This window comes from Zalophus californianus, chromosome 10, assembly GCF_009762305.2.
Source record: "Zalophus californianus isolate mZalCal1 chromosome 10, mZalCal1.pri.v2, whole genome shotgun sequence".
NCBI lineage: Eukaryota > Metazoa > Chordata > Mammalia > Carnivora > Otariidae > Zalophus > Zalophus californianus.
Window position 1 is genome coordinate 37,922,547 of NC_045604.1, and position 15,742 is coordinate 37,938,288.

Below are 15,742 nucleotides of genomic sequence, written 5' to 3' on the forward strand. Positions count from 1 at the left end.
AAGGTAATTACTGAAAAAAGAACATATTTTTTGACCTAGAAGTTACTTTCAAGGTTAAAAGTTACACAGTAGTGAGTATATTCATGTTTATGTATTGAGATAGAGTAAAATGTATTAAAATGAGGTAGTCCTTTTTGTTAACTAAATATAAAAATCCTGTATCACTGTTATTTCATTCATTAATATTTATAAACTGTCCCTTACATTTTAGCTAGCCTACTGTGTCGTACAGTTCCTGGAGAAGGATACTACACTAACAGAACCAGTAAGTGTTCTATTTCTTTTTATGTCTCTAATGTGCATTGTAGCATTTTGTTGTACCTTTCTTTATACCATTGTAAAGTTGTCAAAGAGTAGTAGTAATATACTTTAAAGTCCTTTAGAAGGAATGTTAAGTTAATCTGCATTGAAACAACAGTGTTGGGAGGGGGAGTTCTCACAAGTTAGAAGTTGTATCTTGAATAACATAAATATAGATTAATATTAAAATATCATAGTTGAGATGTTTGATGACAGGATCCAATGACTGCAGTGAAATTTTATATGCATATTATCTTCACTGGTAATCTTTTTATTCTTCGTTCACCTTTTTTTTTTAAGATATACTTATTTTTAGAGAAAGAGTGTGCACATGAGCTGAGGGAGGGGCATAGAGAGAGGGAGAGAATCTCAAGCAGACTCCCCACTGAGCATGGAGCCCTACTTGGGGCTCCATCCCATGACATGAGCTGAAAACAAGAGTTGGATGCCCAGTCGACTGAGCCACCCAGGCTACCTTCATTCACCTTTTAAAATTAAAACATACTGTGAGAGTCCTTGGAGTTTTGCTTTGTTTTTAGAAATAGGATTTTCCCTCTTATTAATGATAAACCACATGATAGGGATTGGAAACATTTCCTTGCCTTTGGTGATCAAGATGTAATCTTGGAATAAAGGTTGTTTATGAATCAACATAGCAGTTCAGTCTTTGAATTCTGTTTGCCTACAATGAGAAGAATCAGGAGAGAATAAAAATGTTATGAAAATTGAAGATCCAAGAAAAGAAAAGGTAGGGAGAAAATAGAAAAGTATGAAAGCAAACAGAACAACCTTTTAACATTGGTGAAGTGAGTATTTTGAGAGAATGTTTTCAAGGCATCCTAAATCTAAATATTTAAACTTAAGAGTTCTTGAAGAATAGCAAAAGATTTGAAGGATTTAAATAAGATTTTCTTTTATGAAGTTACTTAGGCTATCCTTAGGCATGCTTGAAAAGATTATGAACTTAGTGCTCTTCCTCTGACTTGAACTTCCTTCCTGTAAAGGAACAAGAGATATTTTTCCACTCCCTACTACTTGTGAGTTTTTGAACTTTTAGACTTGCAGATCTTTCTGGAAACAGCTAAAAAAAACCAGTTTTTAAAGATAAATCAGGAGAATTAGAAGCCTCGTATTCACATGAAACCACATAAACTTCTAAAGTGAATTAAAACTTAATATAAATCCATGGTACCTCTCCTCAGAATTAAGACAAAACCCATAACATAATAAGTCATGGTTCATAATTGCATTATAGACAGATGTAATATAAATATAAATTAATATGGGGTGGGTAGGGGAGAAGATAGGTGATTTCTTTTTAAAGAGTAGATTGGAGAGGGGGATGATGGCTAGATGTCTGTCTTACGTGAGCTGAGTTAATGGAAATAGAAACAGGATGAGGAGGTAGGGGAAGGTAAATGTCCAAGTTGACAAAGGAAAATATTTTTCAATTCATAAAGATTTGTAGATACATAGATCTGGCAGTTTCTACCACAGGCCATTCAGCACCCAAATTATGGCCATGATACTTGGGTTTGAGCCTTCACACTCATTCTCTAGAAACCTGGTATTCATATCAAAGCTTCCTACAAATTATAAATAAGTCAGAGCTTTGGCTAGTTTATTACATTATTTGTGTACCTATATCTTCAATTGAAATTATTTTTCTAAAATGGAAATGACTTTATTGTTACTTCTGTTTGTGAAAATAACGTGTATTAATTTGGTTCACACAATACAAAATCATAAAGCACAAGTTGGAGGAAATTCCTTAAAATCTTGTTCCCTAAAAGATAACCATCTTTGGTGAATATATTCCTAGAAATTTTTTCTATGCATATATATGTGTAGGTTAAACAGTGGGACAGTGCTGACCAGGTTTTTTCACTTCTCAGTATAATGTGGCTACCTTACCACGTTAATCTCTTTCATTGTTTTCACTGGTAACATCAAATTCCATAACACATTTAATCTTCAGTTAATGGGCACATGAATAGTTGAAACATGTTGCTGGGTGAGGGGATGTTTAGGGTGTTGGAATTTTTGTGTCTGTCTGTGGTGCTGGTAATAAAAAAAAAAAAACACCTGTGTGTGTATAAAAGTCTTGAAATCTATGTGTGTATAAAAGCCCGCAGGACAGCACACCAAAAAAAATTTTTTTTTACTGTACATGAATTTTTTTAAGTATTTAAAAAAATTTTTATGTAATCTCTACACCCAGTTGGGGCTCAAACTCATGACCCCGAGATTAAGAGTTGCATCTCTATCAACTGAACAGCCAGGTGTCCCATGTATATAAATGTTTAAAAATCATTAAAATTAAAACCATGTGGCTGGGTCAAAGAGTACATGGAAATTTTAACATATTCCAAGTTGCCTTCCAAAAAGTTTCAACAATTTAATATTTCAGTCCAGAGTCTGAAGATGCCTTTTCCCTCACCCTGGCCAATGCTGAAAATTAAGCTTTAGAAAATTTTTGCTAGTCAAATAGGTGTGAAATATTTTTTAAATTTTTTTTAAAGATTTTATTTATTTGCTAGCGAGAGGGAGCACGAGCAGGGGGAGCGGCAGGCAGAGGGAGAGGGAGAAGCAGGCTCCCCACTGAGCAGGGAGCCCGATGCGGGGCTCAATTCCCGGATTCTGGGATCATGACCTGAGCTGAATGCAGACGCTTAACCACATGAGCCACCCATGCGCCCCTGAAATATTATTTTTTAAAGATTTTATATTTACTTGGAGAGAGAGAGCATGAGTGAAAGGAGAGGGAGGGGGAAAAGGAGACTCCCCATTGAGCAGGAAGCCTGACTTGGAGCTGGATCCCAGGATCCTGAGATCATGTCCTGAGTCAAAGATGTTTAACTGAGCCACCCAGGCACCTGGTATGAAATACTATTTTAATATGCTTTTTTTTATTATTACTACAAGGATTAAGCCATCCTTTTATATAGTTATTGGTCATTTACATTTTTGGGTCGTTTGCCTACTTTTAATCATTTTCCTGTTAATAGTTTGCAAAAAGTTTTTATCCATTTGGAGTTTCTAAGTTTGAATATAGTTTTTAATCTTTACCCTTAAAGAACTAAAAAAAATAAATTATGTAGTGGAATCTATTCATCATCATGGTTTTTGGCTTTGATGTCACGCTAAGAAAAATCTTTTAAGAGAGAGTGGTGGGTGCGGGAGTGAGGGGAGGTGGAGGGACAGAGGGAGAGAATCTTAATAAGCAGGCTCCACACCCAGCACAGAGCCCCATGTGGTGCTTGATCTCAAACCCTGAGGTCATGACCTGATCCAAAATAAGAGTCCGATGCTTAACCAACTAAGCCACCTAGGCACCCCAATATTCTCCAGTATCCTAGTTATTTTATGGATTTAGTTTTTACCTATAAAAATTTTATTCCATCGGTAATAGTTTCCTAGGGCTGCCATGATGAATTACCACAAACTTGGTGGCTTAAAATAACAAATTTATTCTCAGAGTTCTGAAGGTCAGAAGTCCAAAAGGGCAGCAGGGCTGCACTCCCTCCAGATGCTCTAGGGGAGATGCCATTCCTTGCGTCTTCCAGTTTCTGCTGTCTCCAGGTGTTCCTCAGCTTGTGGCATGGCTGCAATCTCATACTGCTGCTGCTTCTGTCTGTCCTGTGTGTGCTTTTATAAGGACATGTCACTGGATTTAGGGCCTACCCAGATAATCCAGGATGATCTCATCTTGAGATCCTTTACTAATTATATTTGCAAAGGCTCATTTTCCAAATAAGTCACATTCATAGGTTCTAGAGATTAGGACATGGACATACCTTTTGGGGGGGGGCCACCATTTAACTCATTTGAACACCATTTGAAACTGAATTTTGTATGTGACAAGGGTAAAAAATGTATTAGTTTCTATTGCTAACAAATTATCACAAAATTTTAGTGGCTTAAAACAAAAACATTTATTATTTCATTGTTTCTGTGAAGCACAAATCCAGGCATTATGTAGCTGGGTCCTCTGCTTTAAGGTCTCTTGCAAGGCTGCAGTCAAGGTGTTGGCCCAGGCTGGGGTCTCATAGAAAGGATTACAAGAGGAAGGATCTGCTTGTGAGTCCAGTGTGTATTGGCAGAATTCAGTTCTTCAAGTGCTGTTGGACTGAGGGCCTCAAATTCGAAGCTGGCTCTTGGCTAGAGGCCACCCTCAGTTCCTTGTCATGTGGGCCTCTCCAGCATATGTTTGCTTTATCAAAGTTTGCCAAGACAAAGAAGGCTCTAGAGTCGGCTAGTAAGCTGTAAGTCACAATCTGTTGTAACTTACTCATGGGAATGATACTCTGTCCCTTTGGCCGCATTCTGTTGGTTAGAAGCAAGTTACTAGGCCAGCCCAACTTGGGATTGGATTTACACAAGTGTTGTGAATTCAGGAAGTAAGGATCATGGAAGATAATTTTAGGAGTCTGGCTACCAGCAGAGCCACAATTTTTTCTTTCTAAATAGCAGTCCAAGTACCACCACTTAATTGGCTAATTCATCTATTTCCCATGGAACTGAAATGCTATCATTGCCCATACTAAACCCATTTACACGAGTGTAGATACTCCTCTATTTCATACCTCCCCGTGTTTTCTTTAAGCTTTCTACCCAACGTGGGGCCTGAACTCATGACCCCAAGAGTCACATGCTCTTACTGAGCCAGCCACAGCATCCCTATTTCATATCTTTTTGTCAGTTTCTGTGCTATCATCTTGTTTAGTTGCTCTTATCAGTAATGCGGGTTCATTCCATTAATTCTCCCCTCCCCCCACAAAAAAATTTTTGGTTATTTGCTTACATTTATGGATTTTAGAATAAATGTTTTTAGTTTCAGAAGGTTTAGTTTGTATTTGATTGAAATTACATTAAATGTAGGAAAAATGTATGATATTGAATCTTGTTTTTGAAGTGTTTCATGATCAGTAAACATTTCTTGCAAATTTTATTTATGTACATTAGTTTTTGTTATGAAACGCATCTTTTATTAGACACTTGTTTTATAAAGGCATTTTTATGTATTTATCTGGCCACATATTGAACTTTCCTACTCAGTTTCGTAATTTTTCCTTTTTTTTTTTAAATGAGGGGGTATATAATCATTATATACTTTTGTATACTTAAATAAGTATAATTCTGGTATTCCTGTCCAAGATTATTCATCAGATCCTTTTTAACTTACTGGATTGTCTCCAGAAGTGTTCTTCCTAATTTTAATTTGAATGAGGGTTTATTACTAAACCAGGCTATAAAATATTAACTGGACTACAACTATAAAATAACCTAAAAGGCTATCAAAGATATATTTCCGGGGTGCCTGGGTGGCTGTCGGTTAAGCATCTACCTTCAGCTCAGGTCATGGTCCCAAGGTCCTGAGATCGAGCCCTGTGTTGGGCTCCCTGCTTCTCCCTCTCCCTGACACTCCCCCTGCTTGTGTGTACTCTGTCACATAAAATTTTTTTTTTAAAAATGCACAAGAGTTCCAGTTTCTTAACAAAAATGTATTTCCACAAAAGTACCAGGCCCTGATGGTTTGCAGTGTATTTCGAAGAAATCATTATGTAAGATGATTGCTGATGGTTTCTGAGAAATTCTCTTCATTCTAGCTTAATAAATTTTTATCAGAATATATAATCAGTCAAACATATCAAATAACTGTTCAGAATCTTTTGAGATGATCATATAGTTTTCCCTTTTAACTTAAAACTGTAATGAGTTGAACTGGAATTTCTGGAATAAGGCATAAGGGGGCAAGTAGTAGTGTTCTGTTAATACAGTTAACATTCAGTTTAATACAAACTTTTGCAGCTGTGTTCACTTAAGTTCACGATCACTTCCTTGTGTGTTGGTTGTCAAGATGGTGCTAGCTATGAAACAAAGCAGGAAGCTTTCTGATGCTTCAGTGGTTTTAAGTAACAGGAAATCTTTGTTCCTTAGTTTCTCCCTAAAATAACTTCCCTCCCTCACCCCACCCAGTCATTATATTTTCCTTATTTTCTTACTAAGTAGCACTTACTATTAAAATTACTTCTATGTTTAATGGAAAATCAGGGATCTCATCTGTCTTGTTCATCACTGTGTTCCTAGCTTCTAGAATAGTATCTGGTACAAAGGTACTCCTATTTGTTGGGTTATTATAAAAGTATAAAGCTGAGCAGAAAATCTGTTGATGCACTTAAATATTAAATAACATTGATCTACCTTAGAATGAATATTGATACAATCACAATTACTAAAAATTTCCTGGGGTTAACGAACTTCATTGCTTAATTTGTGCTAAACTTTTCCTTTTGCAGGTGATCAGAGGGTTGCTGAAATTTTGGCCAAAAACATGCAGTCAGAAAGAGGTAGGTTTTGTTCAAAAAAACAGTACAATTTTATTAAAATTTCTTAATCTTAGGGCTTTATTATAAACCATGCTTCTTGGGGTGCCTGGGTGGCTCAGTTGGTTAAGCATCTGCCTTGGGCCCAGGTCATGATCTCAGGGTTCTGGGATCGAGCTCACATCAGGCTGCCTGTTCAGCAAGGAGCCTTTCTCTCCCTCTGCTGCTCCCCCCAAACCCCTTCTTGTCAAATAAAATCCTTGGAAAAAAAAAAAAAATGCTTCTTTGGGCTGGCTATACTGTCACTGCTACTGAGCAAGAAGTGGTATTTTGGGGATTGAGAGACTTGGTGGGATAGCTGGCCATTATAGTAAATTGTATATACAATCAAGACCTTAAATTTTGTCCACTGTGTAATCTGTCAGTTAACCTTCTCATTTATAGTTTTCTATGTTAACACCATATAATTTATGTTATGTCTCTTAAAAGAAAATTTTTTTAACCTAGGTGATGTTTTTAGGAGAAATTGAAGAAATCTTAGATGTCATTGAACCCACACAGTTCAAAAAAATTGAAGAGCCCCTTTTTAAGCAGATATCCAAGTGTGTATCCAGTTCTCATTTTCAGGTATGATATTTTCAGTGAAGCCATTTTTATACTATTTCTTTTTTCTCTTTTAGTTTTGACATTTCTAAATGTCTTCTTAGGTTGCAGAAAGGGCATTGTACTTCTGGAATAATGAATATATTCTTAGTTTGATTGAGGAGAACATTGATAAAATTCTGCCAATTATGTTTGGCAGTTTGTACAAAATCTCCAAAGAACACTGGAATCCGTAAGTGTCTTTTATGTTGATTGTGTTATTCTTGTGTTTGTGCTTTTTGTCCTTCGATCTAACTCATACATGAAACCTAGAGAGATTTGGAGCTTATTCCAAGGTTAACATCACAGTTCTGTTCTTTTGTGTACTTGATACAGTTTTATAAAGCTCTTAGTTTCAATTTAAAATTGCAAATCTTCCTGAAGGGAGGACTGTCTAGTCTGACATTCTGCACAACTGTGCGGTCAAACCCAGCTGGGGAGACCAACCCAACATCTGCAGAGGATGCACAAACCTCCACGGGTTAGCACTCTCCCAGGGAGAAGCTGAAGTGCCCAAGGTCATGGTAGCAGTGTTCAGATTGTGCATGTATTCTAACCTCAGTACCATCCTCTCCTACTTCCTGTTTTTCTTACAAGTTATGGTAGGTAGCTCTTTCTTATCTTTTAATACTGTTAGCTTGAGACAGTAGACTGTAGAGCAGACATGAAGGTAACTGTAACGTTATAAGACAGATGTGAATTTTGAATCATCTCTGTCACAACTGTATGTGACCTTGAACAAACTGTTAAACCTCTCGCACTTTATCATCTCTAAAATGGATTAAGTGAATCAGCCACCATTTAGGGATGATAATGTTACATTTCCTGTGACCCAACACTGCTTATTTTCATTTTAGGACCATTGTAGCACTGGTATACAACGTGCTGAAAACCCTAATGGAAATGAATGGCAAGCTCTTTGATGACCTTACTGGCTCATACAAAGCTGAAAGACAAAGGTATTTGGTATTTTTAATTACCAAGTTATTGATGCATTTGAGGTTAGTTGAATGGGATTCAGTCCAATAAGGTATCTTGCCTAAGTTAAAATTATAATGTTTAAGTCAGTTACATTAGACTTTCAAGTTGTAATGCTCAAACTCATTTCCAAATAGAAAACTTCCCCTACTGGTTAGATGACAGTTTTAATGTGGATTATAAATCCTGTTTATCTCATTCTGAGCCTTAGACTTCATTGGTCTGGTAGCATCTGCATCCTGAAATACAATTTATGCCAAATTTATACAACTTGATCAATGTATTTATGAAAAGCGTTTGTCCAGATGGGCTTCCATAGTGAGCTTTACTCTTCCACTGCTCTTTGCACAACAGTTTGGTAGTTTTAAGTTGCCCATTTTACCAAAGTGGTATCTTAAAGTTCAGCATAGTTCTTTTTTGGTCAGCGGGAGCTCACATAATGGGTATGCCTCTGGCTCAGTACTGTTAATATTTTGTTCCTTGCAACAGTAAATATTTTAGAGATGGTAGCATATAGCAACATTTACAAACCTAAGTGATTACCTCTTTTGGAGAACATATGTAAAATAATCTGCAAATCACTTTCTTCTCATTTATTTCAAACATCAGGCAGGCAGTAACCACTCTACCTGAGCAACCCATCTTTTGAGGATAATAACTACCATTTATTTCTAAGAAGTTTATCACCTATTGTTTGGAAAAGCTGATCTCTTTTGACTATAAATTCCTAATCAGGATTTTCTTGTGGCAAATAGAACAAGGGTAGCTCTTCAGGGCCATCGTAGCCCCTCAGTAACTCTTGGAAAAAAAAAAAAAAATAGCACCTTTCAGGCAGGAAAAGAAATTAGGTACATAGTTTAAACCTTAGGAAGCAAGAAAGGTAATTAGGGTCACATGAAACTTGTATATTTCACATGACTAAGAATAATCATCATATCTGCAAAAACATCTGAGAGATGTTCATATAGTCCTTCAGAACAGTTTTGTCCAAGTTATTCAGAAGCATTTTCCTTAGAATTGAAATTAAATAGTTGAAACAAAAAATATTTTGAATTTTTTTTCTCTTTTCAAACTTCAGTTTTCATTTGACATCAAAGATACAAACTAGTTAGTGGCTAGAGAGGTGATTCCACCCGGAAGTGGCTCCAGGCTGACCTCATAGCCACCCTTCAGTCTCCATAAAAGGACGACCATCACAGCTCTCCTGGCTGTAAGAGGGTTAGGTGGGAGAGTGAATGTAATAAAGCACAAATGACAATAGCAGTCGTGGAATACGTAGGGGAAAGCAAGGAGTATCTCTGAGTTGGTACAGGAGATGCACAGAGGCAGTAATCACTCAGGAGAGTGACTTAGAGAATAGTTAGGTGTTTCAGGTAATTGGCCTCAGATGCTTTAGTAAAGGGATTGAAGTGAAATGTGGGTGAATAATATGTTCCCCAGCACACTGCCAAACAGCAAGTTTCTTCAGGCTCTAAGTTAGAGGTTTCTGACTACTAAAATTTTGGTTTATCTACAGAGAGAAAAAGAAGGAATTGGAACGTGAAGAATTATGGAAAAAATTAGAGGAGCTAAAGCTAAAGAAAGCTCTGGAAAAGCAAAACAGTGCTTACAACATGCACAGTATTCTCAGCAATACAAGTGATGAATAAAAAAAAGCCCACCACCTCTGTTGGATAGGCAGTTTTGTACACTTTTTTGAAATATGTAAAAATTATGAAACAAACCTCAGTATAATTAAAAGGCCAACTTTTTTTCTGGCAAGTGTAAATGAAAAATATGGACTAAACATAGCCCTGTGCTGTATCATGGCCACGGTATACTGTGACCTTTGTCTAATCATGGATTTATTGTGTCACTTCTAAAGTTTCACAGAAACGAATGAACTGTATCCTCTATGATATGAGTGAGATAATTATGGGAGTGGTAAGAATTATGACTTGAATTGTGTTGCACATAGATATAGCAGTTTGCTCTGTGTATTTTTCCCTTTTATAATGTGCTTTTCACACTGCTGCAGACCTCAGTTACATCCTGGGAAAAAGAACATTTCCTAAAATAAAACTGAGGTGTAATCCTTACTCTTCGCTTTGTTGCTCCCAGAAATATGATGGGGGGAGTTACCTGCCCTAAGCCTTCCTTCATCAGAGATATTACTGCACTCTGGAATTTGAGCAGAAACTTAAATCTCCAGACTTTTTAAAGCACAAAATATAAATAAAAGCTGGGAAAGTAAACCAGATTCTTCAGATTGTTCCTCATGAATATCCCCCTTTCATCTGCGACCCCCCCAAGCCATGAGCCCAGATTCATAGAGGCAGCACAGGTGAACCCTGAGCCCGCCTCTCAGTTCATTCCTCCTCTTTCTCCCAAAGGCTGAAGGCAGGACCTTTCCAGTCCTCACAACCTGCCCTTCCTCCAGTCCCTCCTGACCCAGGGAAGGAGGCTCTGAGTCCCACAATGTGGTGACACAGAATGCTCACTGTCACTGCCTAGCTTTATTTAAAGGAAATGCAGTAGGCTTCCCCTGTAGAGTTCTTGACCATAGAGAGGTCTTGTATGTTTTCACTTAGTCAAGTATTTCTCACATCTTTTGTTATGAGTACCATTCCAATCTCTTTACTTGCAGTTGTGTGGAAAACTGTTTTGTAATGAAAGATCTTCATTGGGGGATTGAGCAGCATTTAATAAAGTCTATGTTTGTATTTTGCCTATGTTGTGTTTGCTTTTTCCAGCTCTAAGTTGAGCCATCCAGAAGCAGCCTGCTGTCCCTTATATTCATATAGACATACATGACCGTTGCAGCCACTTACCAGAGTACATCTGTTTTATAGAACACCTGTATAAAATTCTAAGTTTTAGGATATCCTTTCATCTTCCTTCATGTCTGTGTTCAGAGAATAGGTTCAAATTATCTTAAATGTCAGTTGTAATTAAAAACCTCAAAATTTATAATAAACACTTCCCTAGGTGAGGTCTAGAGAAATTGTGGCACAGTCAGAAATTAGACATAACTGTAAACTTCCCACTCTTTTGCATTCATGAAAAACTCTAGCCTGGGTCCTGCACACGATTCCTAGGTCACTGTAAAAGCAACTCCTTTCACTCGCTGCGGCCCCAAGAGAAACTCTTCCTTTTGGTACATGGCTCATATTTTAGTGTCTCAAATAGCCACCTTATCCCGGCCACCCAGATCAACGTGCTTTTGCCAAAACCTCCGCACTAACCCAAGGCCAGCCAGTGTTACTGACAGCTGGGGGCAGCACAGGAAGGCAAGGGTGATCCCACCACAGAACACAGACTGAAAGGCCGGCCCTACCTTTCCAGAAAGTAAAGGTTAGGTCTGTCTTGTTAGTGGAAGGTTTATATATTTCTTTCACTGAACAGCCACAGTGGATTTGGGCAGGCTGCGGCTGTAGTTAAAGTTTTTTTTGACAAGCTAAAAATGCTCACTTCCTAACTACTTATTTTAAAGCACATGTAAGATGTCTCTCAACTTTCCACAATACAGGAAATCAGTTTTGGTATGTTTATATGAGCAAATTTTATTAAATACTAAAGTGGTGTGTCATCTTCAGAGATATTTTAACACACACAGACACGTGTTTTCCAGTACTGTTAAGGTAAGCTACACCTGGCTTTACATTTGCCTTACAAAAAAGACTTTACAGAGAGACAGGATCTAGGCTCACGTTTGTGCATGCTTCTGTGGCATAGCAAAGTACCAAGGAATATTTCTTTGCACAAGTTTATCTTTAGTAATTCAAGTAACAGTGTCTTGCTAAGTTAGACATGAGATAAGAATGCCCCACTTGTACGTTTGAGTTTTTCCTCTTTAAATTACCTAAAGCCAGGTTATAAAATGCAGGAAGTGTTTCCAAGTCCTCTTTGGAAGCAAAGGGCATGTAAATAATTTGAAACTCTGGAGGCAATTTTCATAATCACCCCACTGCTACCATGTGAAAAATACTGAGTACTCATCTCTGTCAAAAGCTAGGCTGAAGGCTTCGAGGGTCACACTGAGTGACCCCTTTCTCAGATGGGTGCTTTGGTAGGACAGGAACAGAACCCGGAGAACAAAGTAGATCTGTCACTCTTCCCGACTGGGCCACCTACCCTTCCTTGGACACAGTCATGACGTACCTCGGGAGTCCAGATCCATCCATCTTGGGAGTCCAAGCTCACGTGGCCACTTATTTGGAGGTCACAAAATGAAAGCGTACTGGTGTGTACCAATTTAGCAGATATTCATACTGGCACACGGACTCCTTCTGCATTAACCTAACTTTTATTTACCTGTTAATAAAATCATCAAAATATACTGAGTAGGCACCTCCTCTGTACACATGTCCCAGTGCTTTTGCAGGTTAATCACTTTGCACTCTTACACCTGCATCAACAAATATTCTAGCCAGACAGGTAGGGGGCTAGTCAATCCACAAGAAAGCGTAGCACTAGTTTCTAGTAGCTTTAAAAAAGTCCCATTTTAAAATTTAACGAATGAAAGAGCATGTCAGAGGCCAGATAATGTAACTGGCCGATGATGCCGGAGACATAAGGGATTCTGCCTTTGGGTACAGGGTGCAGAGGCTTCAACGCATAACCTGTACATCTGCATCGTCAGGATTTGGGGAAAAAATCACGCTCTCTTCTGTCCACTTAAAAAACCTTGGGTGGCGCAGAGGGGGGGGTGGAGACTAAGGTGAAATGTAGAGCCTTAATTATCCCATTACAGCTTAACTAGACACCAAACCAAATAAGGCAGCTTCACAAACCTTCAGAAAACCTGATACGTATCTAATTCCATCGTCCACAATCCCTATTCATATGTCCAAAAATGTTCGTTAATAATTTAAATACTTAAATAGGTTTTAGGTTATCCACTGGCTCTGTTCCATTAGGCTCTAAACATCCTGTTTTGGGGCCAGGGTCGAAGCTGTGGTCTGGCAGGCTGCTTTTCGCAGTGGAGGCTCGTTTCAAGTGAGCGCAGGGCCACCGGTTGCTCGGTGGACAATGAAGTGGCGAGAACTTCCATCACCGGGGGCAGTTCTATGAACACCACGAGGCCACCTCAGCTTATGTGGTTTGCTGCCTGACCTCTTTTTTTAAGGTATCTCTTCCTAATTTTGATCATCCATTTCACACTCAGTTTGGCAAACTCTGCTGCTTTAAACAATGCCAGGAAGGCCCCACAGAGAAGGGCGATTGTGTTCCAAGGATTGGCGGTGATTATCTGGAAAACAGCAACAAACACAAGCTTCTCAGTGTGCTTCAACTCTGATTCCTAGGTCATATCAACATTTCTGTCAAGGGCCTCCTACCCCAAATGATGGGAGTGACAAGAAAAACAGCCGGGTCCTAAAACTGCCATGACTGTACTTCGTTCCGACTATACCTTGAAGGTGCAGAGCTCAAGTATGAGAAGAAAAATACTAATCCCTTCCTACCATAAACGGATCCGGGGGGGGGGGAGGGGCAGTTTCTTAAAACTCTTGCACAGATTAGATACTCAGTATTGAGGCTTAAATTTCTGGCCTCATCCACAGTAAGGGAACTTGCTTTGAGACAAATTTCCCCCAAAACTGTACCCACTGCATCAGGTCAGTTCCTCTTGTTTTCTTCCCATCTCTCAGTGATGCAAACTTGTCCTCCACCCGGTCCAGTGACGGTCTCACGCCCCGGACTCCTGCCCCCAGGCTGTGCCCTCTGATGCCTGCACTGCTTTCCTGCTACCCAAGTGCACCGACCCTGCACGGCTCCTTGGGGGCCAAAACCCTCTCCACTTCGGCAGAGACCTTTACCCCACAAACCCCTCCGGCAGCTACTTACTGTCTGCAACGAGTCCCTTCACAGCTTTCGCTAAATGTTAAACGCTTCTGGGCTGAGGTCTCAGCCCTGGTTTCTGAGTCCCCAGCATGGGAAGTCAGTTTAGCAGGGTGAACGTGGCCAACTGGAGCCTCAGGGCTCACAGACACAAAACGGTTACACCAGCGCCGCTGTTCGGGGCTGCGAAGCAGCTGAGTGACTGCTCGAGAAAAGCAGGTCTCTTTCGAGCGTGGCCTTTCCCTGGCCCGATGGGCACCTACTGAGTAACAGCCTAAGTGGAAAATGTCTCATCACGCACTTGTACGTGTCGAGCTGAAGGCATCCATTCTTCCACCTGGAACCCAGATTCAGCACACTGCACGCGCCCCTGTGCACATGGCCCTGCCGGTCCACACCTCCTGGGGGGGCGGGGGAGGTTATGGAGGAGTTCATGTCACAGGGACCCTCCACGTCTGGATCTCGGCCACGGAAGGTGCTTCCCCGAAGCCACGACTTCAGGACACTTTGGGATTATCTAAATGCCAATCAGTATTAGATCGGGGCCTGGCTCTGGTGGATGGTGTCTCCCTGGAATGTTCCTTTAGCAAAGCCGTCCCATCATTCTTCCCCAACCCCCTCCCCAGACTGAGGCTGAGAACCTGCCATTAATTGACACACTGTTAATTTTTATTTGTACCTTTCTGCTCTGACAACAAATAAGGATTATCCAACAGAGACCCATTAAAAAAGAAGGGCTTCCAAAAACCGTCATCTAGACATTAGCTTAATGCGATCCATGCTTTCTACTCTGCTCATTCACTTAACACTACCACCAAGCAAGTACTCTGTACCGAGCACTCTGCCACACGGCAGATAAAACGATGGTGAACAAAAGATGAAGTCCCCACCTTCATGGGGCCAACTATATAGTGATGGCAAGGCCAATGAAACACAACTAACACAGGACGTGAATGTCAGAAATGACAAACTAATTTGTGCCATGAAAGGAGACAAGGACAGCCTGCAAGGATGAGTCAAAATACCTCAGCGCAGGGAGTCTGCTCTTGTAACCTGAAGTAATACTCACATCTTGGACTTTCTGGATGAAAGGATCTTTCCATTCAAAGACCACAAAAAACAACTGAGCACTTTTCTCGGCGGCGGGCCTCTGGTCAATGTAGTTAACCACACTGGTCTAGGTACAAAGAAAAGATAGCAGTATTACCACCTCTGTGCCCCTCCCTAGCCTGGGTGGCAGGAAAGGAGAGGGTAGTTAGGGGATCTTGGACCTTGGTTCTCTTCATACCATCTTCTGGACAGAGAAAGCCAGAAATCTCATAAACAACATCCTGACACTTGTACAAGAGCCGAGACTTTACCCTGGTTTCCAGCTCTTTGGGGAAATGAATAGGATCCGGGATGTACAATAGGTATTCTGGAGAATCACCAAAACTGTCATTATGTATCTGGACTCATGATTAAACCATACTCACAGTATCATGTTAAGGCATGATTAGAAGCCACAGAAACCTCAAACTTCAAAATACTTGATCTTAAAAGCGGAGTATTTCAACCCTTCAGGTCTACAGGGACAAAGTTCAACCTCACAGACCCACCCGGCTGAGCATTCCCTGTAAATATTTAGTAGGCGTGCTTGGTAAGATCTGGTTATCAATTACTAGAAACTCTGCCTC

General features: G+C 39.8%; 2 protein-coding genes across 5 annotated transcripts in view; one reads left to right on the forward strand and one right to left on the reverse strand.

Annotated features, from left to right (window-relative positions):
• The window catches only part of PPP2R5A (protein phosphatase 2 regulatory subunit B'alpha), a 65,113-nt gene extending 54,165 nt beyond the window's left edge, over positions 1-10,948 (forward strand). The window contains exons 8-13 of the mRNA XM_027613639.2: positions 212-265; positions 6,600-6,650; positions 7,134-7,253; positions 7,334-7,461; positions 8,126-8,227; positions 9,763-10,948. Of these exons, the coding sequence (XP_027469440.1) occupies positions 212-265; positions 6,600-6,650; positions 7,134-7,253; positions 7,334-7,461; positions 8,126-8,227; positions 9,763-9,895 (588 nt within the window). The 3' untranslated portion in view covers positions 9,896-10,948. The remainder of the gene's footprint in view (positions 1-211; positions 266-6,599; positions 6,651-7,133; positions 7,254-7,333; positions 7,462-8,125; positions 8,228-9,762) is intronic.
• Positions 10,949-11,768: 820 nt separating this feature from the next.
• Positions 11,769-15,742, reverse strand: part of PACC1 (proton activated chloride channel 1) — a 38,387-nt gene continuing 34,413 nt past the window's right edge. For 3 of the 4 annotated variants that reach the window (XM_027613641.2, XM_027613642.2, XM_035722558.1), the window contains 2 exons: positions 15,136-15,243; positions 11,769-13,476 (listed from right to left, as the gene is read on the reverse strand). In XM_027613641.2, coding sequence (XP_027469442.1) covers positions 13,315-13,476; positions 15,136-15,243 — 270 coding nt within the window. In that variant the 3' untranslated portion in view covers positions 11,769-13,314. Of the gene's footprint in view, positions 13,477-15,131; positions 15,244-15,742 lie in introns of those variants that run through there. The other variant, XM_035722559.1, reaches the window with a different exon arrangement.